Source organism: Macaca mulatta, chromosome 14 (assembly GCF_049350105.2).
Source record: "Macaca mulatta isolate MMU2019108-1 chromosome 14, T2T-MMU8v2.0, whole genome shotgun sequence".
Lineage (NCBI taxonomy): Eukaryota > Metazoa > Chordata > Mammalia > Primates > Cercopithecidae > Macaca > Macaca mulatta.
In genome coordinates this window covers 16,955,542-16,964,924 of record NC_133419.1, presented here as the reverse complement: position 1 = coordinate 16,964,924, position 9,383 = coordinate 16,955,542, and the positions used below count along the sequence as shown (strand labels likewise).

The window sequence follows — 9,383 nt, the reverse complement described above, 5'->3', positions numbered from 1 at the left end:
GAAATACGAAAGGACCTTCTCTGCAAAACAACAAAAGGAGTCTATTTCTACTCCTCATTGGTTTAGAAGGAAGACTAAGACCAATAATTCCCGCCCCCTCTACACACAATTTAAGCACAATGGTAAGAAATTTAAAATACCTTGAAGGCTGCTTGGGTGAGACTACAGAAACCTATGCCAAAATACATGAACTTTAATACATGAACTTATTATTTTTTAATGGAAATTACAGTTTCATACAGAACATAATTTAGTGTTCATTGCTTTTTTCAGAGCACCTTTCACATCCCTATTCCTTAAGCTGTAGATCAGAGGATTTAACATAGGTATGACAACTGTGTAGAAAACAGACGCCATTTTGTCTGTTTCCATTGAGTAACTTGAACTGGGTCGGAAATACATGAACAGGAGTGTGCCATGAAATACAGCCACAGCCATCAAGTGGGAGGTGCAGGTAGAAAAGGCTTTCTGTCTGCCCTCAGGTGAGCTCATTTTAAGGATGCTAATTATGATGTAGCTGTAGGAGAGGAAGACAGTGACAATGCTGCACCCCACAATACAGCCAATGAATGTGAACATCACTATCTCATTAATGAATGTGTCCGAGTAGGAGAGGGCTAGCAAGGGTGGGATGTCACAGAAAAAGTGATTGATAACATTAGAATTGCAGAATGACAATCTGAATGTACAGCAGGTGTGGATTGCAGAATCCACCAAACCTACAACATAGGCAAGAGCCACTAGCTGGGTGCGGATACTCCTGGACATAGTGATCGTATAAAGAAGTGGATTGCAGATGGCAACATAACGATCATAGGCCATGACAGCCAACATGAGACATTCTACATCTGCAAAGACTCCAAAAAAATACATTTGAACGGCACACAAATTATATGGAATCCACTTTTGGTCCGATAAGAAATCAGCCAGCATCTTGGGAGAGACAGTGGAAGAGTAGCAGACATCACAGAATGACAAATTGCTCAGGAAATAGTACATGGGTGTGTGAAGTCTGAGATCCATCTTGATCAAAAAGATCATCCCTAGATTGGCAATCACAGTTATGCCATAAATTAGGAAGAAAAGCACGAAGAGCCCCTGCTGCATACCCTGTGTACCTGAAAGTCCTAAGAATACAAAGTCAGTAAACACAGTGCAGTTCTTAAGGGTCATCATTCAGAGCTGGAAATCCCTGGTTTGAAAGAAGAAAACGGAAGTGAAGGGTTAACGTTATCTTACTATATTAATAGTCAAACTGATGGTCTTTTTTCAGTGATTAAAAATAAAGATATAAACAATCTACTAGAAAATATCCAATTTAGTGAAAACCAACAAAATGATCACAGTAATATCTCATACATTTGTATGGCACTGTACAGAGGCTGTAGTACACTTTCATTTAAATTAAATCATGTTAATTTCATGAAAACCTATGTGTTATTTATTTATGGTGATTTTTGCTACTTCTCTTTTACAGACTAGGAAATTGATGTCCTCAGAGTTCAAGGTGAGAGTTCCTGTAATTAGTTCGACCAGATAACCCACATCTAATGACAAGATTATTGTTGTTGCCTTTGCTGTTAGTTTTGTAGAAATGTTGTGATATCTTATAGCAGACAAGCAAAGTTAAGTGATAGGTGCAGGTAATGAGTGTATCCCGTATGTTTCTCTCATCATCCAAAAATGTGGAGCAGGCAGAGCAATGACAGGTTCTTACATATAACATTCCTCCACTTTCCCAATAACCCCCCAGGTCCTACCCAGCGTTAATAACCAAACCTGCATCCTATTGTCACTGGGATGGAGACAGTCTGTAGTTCACAAACCACTGGAGTAGAAAGGGTGATGGTTGCATGAGAAGTGAGTAGAAGGGTCTCCATGATCAGTAAGCTAGAGTTGACAGACAGGAATATGCCAGAGCTAACTATGTTCTCCTCTGAAAGCTGCTGTTGCTCAGAGGAGATTATAAAGAACACTTTGAAACTAACTGCAGCCCTGCTGTGGCACTGATGAGCAGAGGTGTAAGAAAGAGACTATGGGCTGGGCGCGGTGGCTCAAGCCTGTAATCCCAGCACTTTGGGAGGCCAAGATGGGCGGATCACGAGGTCAGGAGATCGAGACCATCTTTGCTAACACAGTGAAACCCCGTCTCTACTAAAAAATATAAAAAACTAGCCGGGCGAGGTGGCGGGCGCCTGTAGTCTCAGCTACTCGGGAGGCTGAGGCAGGAGAATGGCGTAAACCCGGGAGGCCGAGCTTGCAGTGAGCTGAGATCCGGCCACTGCACTTCAGCCTGGACGACAGAGCGAGACGCCGTCTCAAAAAAGAAAAAGAAAAAAGAAAAAAAGAAAGAGACTATGGTTTACCATATGGGTCCCTCTTCCCTGATCAAGTAGAATCCACATTATCCATTCACCAATAGATTAGATGTGCAAGAATATTGATATGTCCGCAGTTTCCTAACCTCAGACAAATTCATTTCTAAACTATGTTCCCCATCCCAATTACCAAGAAGTTGTAACAAATTTTTGTTTGTTTTCTTTGACTCCTCTCTTCTATACCTCTGAAACCTGCTAGACTTCAGTTAAAAATAATTAGCTGTCTTTGGGGGGCCAATTTAATGATTGATCCCATTGTAACATTTCACCTAAACAAATTATATCTTGTATAATATCATACATGTCTCCCTCTGTTCGGTGAGATAGAATAAAAGTAGACTTGGAGGTAGATAAAAAACAGAAAAAGGATGACATCTGAATAATGGTCTAGTGATCAACATGCAGGTCTCTAATATTTCAGTCTAAATTTATTTAAAAAGCTGCCCTTGTAGACACATCTTTAAAAATAATGATTTTCTTTACAATATAACATTTAAATATATATAAATGTACAGATAAGATACTGAAATGCTAATAATGTCTGAACATCTCTGTAGCCAACGCTAGCATTTTATCCCATTCCTTGCCAGCTGTGTGTGTGTGTGTGTATATATATATTTGAAATAATACTTAAAGTGATTAAAATAAGTATTCACATTGTTTTACAGTCTCATTTAGTTTTATATGATACTTTTATTGGAAAATAATGAAAGAACTAAAGAAATATAAAAGTAAACCAGAAAAATAACAAAAAAATTAGTACCTGATCCGTAAGCTCTGATTTCTTTACTGGAGGCAGCCCCCTCTGCACAAGGGTTCAGTATTGTCTCCTGACCTACCTGGACTGTATACGTAGCTCTGTGTATGACTCTTGGGTATTGGACACTTCCTCTCACAGGAATAAGTGACAAATAGAATGTGGTTTGGCTAGGGGCAGTGACTCACACCTGTTATCCCAGCACTTTGGGAGGCCGAGGTGGGCGGATCACGAGGTCAGGAGATCAAGACTCTCCTGGCTAACACGGTGAAACCCCATCTCTACTAAAAATACAAAAAATTAGCTGGGCATGGTGGGGCGCCTGTAGTCCCAGCTACTTGGGAGGCTGAGGCAGGAGAATGGCGTAAACCCGGGAGGCAGAGCTTGCAGTGAGCTGAGATTGTGCCACTGCACTCCAGCCTGGGTGACAGAGCGAGATTCCATCTCAAGAAAAAAAAAAATGTGGTTTAACAATTGGTCTTTTATGTAGGTTGGGTAATGATTGAGAAAAAAAATACAGACCATTTAAAGTATTCCTTTTGTTTCTATGTAGCTTATGCTCAATATTATATTTAAAAAGCAATAGTGAAATGACTCTAGTCAACCAGTATTGATCATTTCAAGTTCATTAATCTCTACACAGGTATTTTCTTTTAATTGCACATTATAAAAAACAAATACCCCCCTCAAACACACAAATGTACAAACAACACTCCTGCAATACACTGAAAAATAAAGATATTAGTAAAAAAAGCAAAAGTAGGCATAATCACATTGCATAAGGATAAGCAGGTTCTGTTGTCTATGGTATTGGATTTCTGCTTTTTAAACAAAAATGATGTTAGAATAACACATTTTATATATAAATAAGCAATATGATTAGAGGACAATGCATTCACTTCTATTTATGTACATTAATTTATTTGATCAATCCTCTATTAATGGCCATTTCATTTATATACAATTCTTCATATCACAAGAAGTCTGCTATGACTAAAATTATGCATACATAATTTATCATATCCCAGCATTACACTGAAATATGTTTTTAAAAATGGCCTGTAAATATAAAAGATTTGATCTTAAAGTCAATTTTTGCCACCTTGCCAAGTCAAGTGTTTTATAATTATCTAATTATCATCACATATTATCGTATGTTTCATATATTGTCACGTATGTCCTGAGTTGTCTCATACAATCTCATTATATGATGTAGCACCTGATACCCAGAGCTGTTAAGTAAAATTACAGTTTTATAGACATTGTTTGATTGTATCCATAGAAATTGCACATAATAGATTTTTTAGTAACGTGCGATAAAACAGATCTGTCTTAAAAGATAATTTTCTTAAATACTCTTACAGAATATTGTAATGTGTTTATGTTAAAGTGATATCTGAAAATTCACAAAATTAAGGTCCCATAGACGCTCAAAGATCACTCATGTCACTTCTCAAGCAGGGCAGGAGGATCCCAGCAGTGACTGAAGATAGAAGGAAGAAATAAGTTTTGCTATATGGGGAGTAATTTATCTTGTTTATATCAACTAGGCACTTGGTCATTATTAATATTGGTGCCAATAGAAAGTGATGTGGTAGGTCATTGCATTGCAAAATTGCTGGAAACAAGCAAGATTGCACCACTGCCCTCCAGCCTAGGAGACAGTGAGACTTCATCTTCATCTAAAAAAAAAAAATGAAGACACTCATCATTTTTGTATTTGTTTTAAAATACTGTGTATCCAATAGTGGGAATAGGTTTACATGTCAGTAGACTCATAGATATATAGAAAAAAATGTGACAACTGAAAAGTGTCTTATAAATAAACTAGCATGAGGCTTTTTATTATGGGGGGTGATGAGACGGGACTCATTTCTAGAGAAGAAGAGTCTTGTTAAATACCATGGTAATTTAAAGTTGCATTGGGTGCCTAGTTCATAACATGTTTCTAGAGAGAGATACTCAGGAAAGTTAAAAGGTTAAAAGTCACTGCCTCTGGTTTCAACACAGGACCTCCCACATTCTGCCTCATTGAGCGTTATTACTGCTCTATTTTAACAAGTGTAGTTATACAACTGATCACCATTAGGTATCTGTCTGTTCATTGTATTACATGTATATCCAAACCTACCATCGTACGTCATTACTATGTTTAGGTATTTCAATGCCAAGGCTGAAGGAAAAGATTCATGATACAGAAACATTCCTACCATCTTAACCCACTACACAAAGCCATTGGTAATATCAAATTTGGACATTACTATTTTTCATCAGTCATTGGTGACTGATTTAGAGTGATTTAGAGAGATAGAGAGTAGAAAGAAATGGTGAAAATTGAGGTGGACAGGCTAGAAAGGATCAAAGCCTTGTGATAAATGTTTTACATATTTCTGTAGAGCCCCAAGATGGAAGGGTTAGATCAGGCTATCTGGCCCAAATCTTTATTCAAGTCATGAATATTCTAAGCAATATTTCTAATAAGTGATTTCTCAACCTTTAATTGTACACATTCAGAGAAATAAAGGTTACAATTAATTTAGTTTCTTCCATTTCTAGACATACATTTATTGAGCTTAATATCCTGCCTTTGTTGGGGTTGAAATTTCCTTCTCTTTAGACAACACTCATTATATATGATTAAAGTAGCCAATAGGCAGATCAAATCAACCTTTTCATGACATAACTGTCATATGTTATATGGAAGGGAGATGGCATATTTATATCTATGCAGCAATTCACTGACCTTCCAATCTGTTTGGACTTAATAATATTTCAAAGGGTATTTTCTACCCTCCTGATGCTCATAAAACAGATTAACAGAAGAATATGAGTAAATTGAGAAAACATGTCACAAGTGGAAACCCTCCAAACCTGTTTTCCAAAATGAAATATTCCACGTAGTTTTTTTTTTTTTTTCCATCACCATACTTATCCATAACCTGTCACCGTGTCCCACAAATGAAACCTTGCAAAGCAGAGGTGCCTTTTGGGCTTTACTTACATTCTGGTATTTTTTCACAGAAGGACATGTTTTACAAGGACAGCAAGAAAACCTAAGACATTCAATGTCTTTGACATTACACAATCATAAAGGCTAAATAAAAGTGTCATTGAGTTTTGTATGGTTTTGCAAACATGTGGCCTTAGCAATGTTTTCTCAACAAGTTTCTCGTAGGGTTTTAGCATTACACATTGGAACAGAGCTGAATGAAGGTAGGTGAAGATGAAGAAAGCACCCACATGAATGCCTGTAACTTCCTATGTAATTAATATGCATGTTTTGTAGACTTATCACCTTAGTATCCATAACCATTTCATTTACTTAGAGCTTAGTGATAAGAAAATATGGACACATAGAGGAGGACTACACACACTGGGGCCTTTTGAAGGGTGGAGGGTGGGAGACAGGAGAGGATTAGGAAAAAATAACTAATGGGTACTAAGCTTTTTACCTGGGTTTTGTATGATTTTGCAAATATGTGGCCACATTCCTGGGTTAGGAAATAGTCTGTACAGCACACCCCCATGACACAAGTTTACCTATGTAACAAACCTGCACTTGTACCCCTGAACTTAAAAGTTTTTTAAAACCTGTAAAATATTTATTCAAAGCACACATTCTACCCTCAGTTAACTAGATTTTGATACCTCACAAACATTCAAAAATGTTATACCGTGTATTGATTTTTATTACTGATTTATTTTCCCATTTGGTGACCCAGAAACCATGCAGATGCTTTGGTTGGGATGACAGGCATAACATATGCAGTCTTTGAGCAAAGAATGCTCGCAGTCTCATACTGGAGGCGTTCGTTCAATTAACAGACTGATAGATAGAATAGTACCTTTGAGAGAGTATTATTTATGAACCACAAGAGGGACATTTAAACAGGGCTAGAAATAGGAAGAAGGGAAGAGAAGTAGAGTGGAAATGAATGAATTAAGAATATCAGCTTAACTAGATTTTACTGGACGTATCACTTTATCCTTCAATTATTACATGTTGGACTTCCTTTACTCTAAAAAGGCATTGCCCTGTCCACCTCAGGATGTCTAATTTTCAGGCTCTCCATCTAGAATCCTTTCTTCTCTCCACATACCCATTGTATCTCTACTCATTTTTAGATCTAAAACCAAATGTCCCCATTTCAAATAATCTTTTCTTCTCTACATTCTAGTTAGACATTTTGTTCATGCTTAGAGTGCTGTGCCTTTTGACTTCATGTCATTTTATAGTTTATTATGAATTATTTGTTAGTTTAATTAATGTTTCCAGTTTTCACTACATTTTATGACTCACTAGTACAGAAAGTAGTGGATTCAGCGTGAAATGCAAAGTACATAGCAGTGTGAAAGGCATCTACTAAACACTCATTAACTCTTAGAAGAATTCTGCCTGTCACTCCTACAATCCCAGCACTTTGTGGGACCAAGATGGGTAGATCACCTGAGGTCAAGATTTTGAGACCAGACTGGTCAAAATGGTGAAACCCCATCTCTACTGAAAATAGAAAAATTAGCCAGGCCGGGAGGCAGGCACCTGTAATCCCAGCCACTCAGGAGGCTGAGGCACAAGAATCACTTGAACCAGGGAGGCGGAGGTTGCAGTGAGCCGAGATTGCACCACTGCACTTCAGCCTGGGCGACAGGGTGAGACTCTATCTCAAAGAAAAAAAAAAGAAAAAAAGAAAATTTACTGCCTGAAATATATATTAAACAAATAAAAATTTGCCCCACTAAACTCAAAGACTGGAACTTTTTCAAATATAGAGATTACCTTACCTAAATTGAAAACACATAAAAAAATATAGCATATTTAGAAAATTCCAAAGAATTGCTAGATTGTGGCTTAGTAAAATATGTATTATATTAAATTAGAGTATGAGACAACTTTATATTATAATATATAATTTGAAGAAAACACCAATATGAATATGCATTTTTGTGTGTATAAACATGTATTTTTAGTATTTCCTTAAAATAAAATTTTATTTTTCAGTTTTTTCAGGGCCTCTTTCACATCCTTGTTCCGCAGGCTATAAATCAGGGGGTTCAACGTGGGAACCACAAGGGTATAAAACAATGAGGTCATTTTATCTTGATCTAGAGAATAGGAAGAACTTGGCTGGAAATACATAAAGAGCAGAGTTCCCTGGAAAATTGCAACTGCAAATAAGTGGGAAGTGCATGTAGAGAAAGCTTTGAACCTCCCCTCAGCAGAGTGGATCTCCAAGACTGATAGGATGATATAATAAGAAATGAGAGCTCCTGAAATGGTACTCAGTTCAATAAAACCAAAGACAGTGAATAACACTAACTCATTGACCTGTGTATCTGAGCAAGAGAGTAATAAGAGAGGAGGGATATCACAGAAGAAATGATTAATCTCATTAGACCCACAGAAGCATAGGCGGAATGCCAATGTCGTATGTATCAAAGCATCTGCTATTCCCACCAGATAAACCCCAGTCAATAGTAGATAGCACACTCTGCTAGACATGCTGACTGTATAGTGCAGGGGATTGCTGATGGCCTTGTACCGATCAAAGGCCATCACTGCCAGCAGTAGACACTCAGAATCTGCAAAGATACAGAAGACCAAGAATTGCAGAGCACAGCCATAGAAGGGAATTGACTTGTTCTTGGAAAGTAGATCTACCAGCATCTTGGGCCCAATTGCAGTAGAATAGCAGAGATCACAGAAAGACAGATGACTGAGGAAGAAGTACATTGGTGTGTGAAGTTGGTAATCCATTCTGATTAAAACTATCATTCCAAGATTTGCTGATAAATTAATGATATAAACAGCCAAGAATACAGTAAATAGGGTCACTTTCATCTCTGGGTTATTGGTAATTCCCAGGAGAAAAAAATCAGTTAATGAGGAGCAATTTTCCCAGTCCATTCTTCCTTGTTCTTGTTTCAAACTGCTACAGAAATCATTATGAGGATGACAGATTAGGGCTCGACTTTCCAAGATATCAAAAAAATTATCTGTAAAGCAGAACAAGATTTGTTTATGTAAATTATCTTTTTTACCCTCAAAAAGTATCCTAGGTAAGTGTCCCTTTCAAAGAGGCATTACTGTATTAAAACAAAACAAAACAAAAAAACTAAAAGTGTCTACCAAAGGAAGTTGATCAACTTTGAATCTAAATTTATATGCAATTTCTGAAATACATCATTTATCTTTGCTTCTATTGTACAATCTAAGGCAGTCAATTTGATTAAACTGAAAGATCAGGACA

The 9,383-nt window shown here is 37.1% G+C and overlaps 2 protein-coding genes across 2 annotated transcripts; both read right to left on the bottom strand.

The window, feature by feature from the left end:
- Window positions 1-234: 234 nt before the first annotated feature.
- LOC106993260 (olfactory receptor 5W2-like) lies at window positions 235-1,173 on the bottom strand. The gene has a single exon (XM_015114444.3). It carries the CDS (start codon window positions 1,171-1,173, stop codon window positions 235-237), a length of 939 nt encoding a protein of 312 aa, XP_014969930.2.
- A 6,937-nt stretch (window positions 1,174-8,110) lies between these two features.
- On the bottom strand, window positions 8,111-9,040 carry LOC707814 (olfactory receptor 5W2). Its single transcript, XM_015114443.3, has one exon. The coding sequence runs from the start codon at window positions 9,038-9,040 to the stop codon at window positions 8,111-8,113; it is 930 nt and encodes a 309-aa protein (XP_014969929.3).
- Window positions 9,041-9,383: the final 343 nt, after the last annotated feature.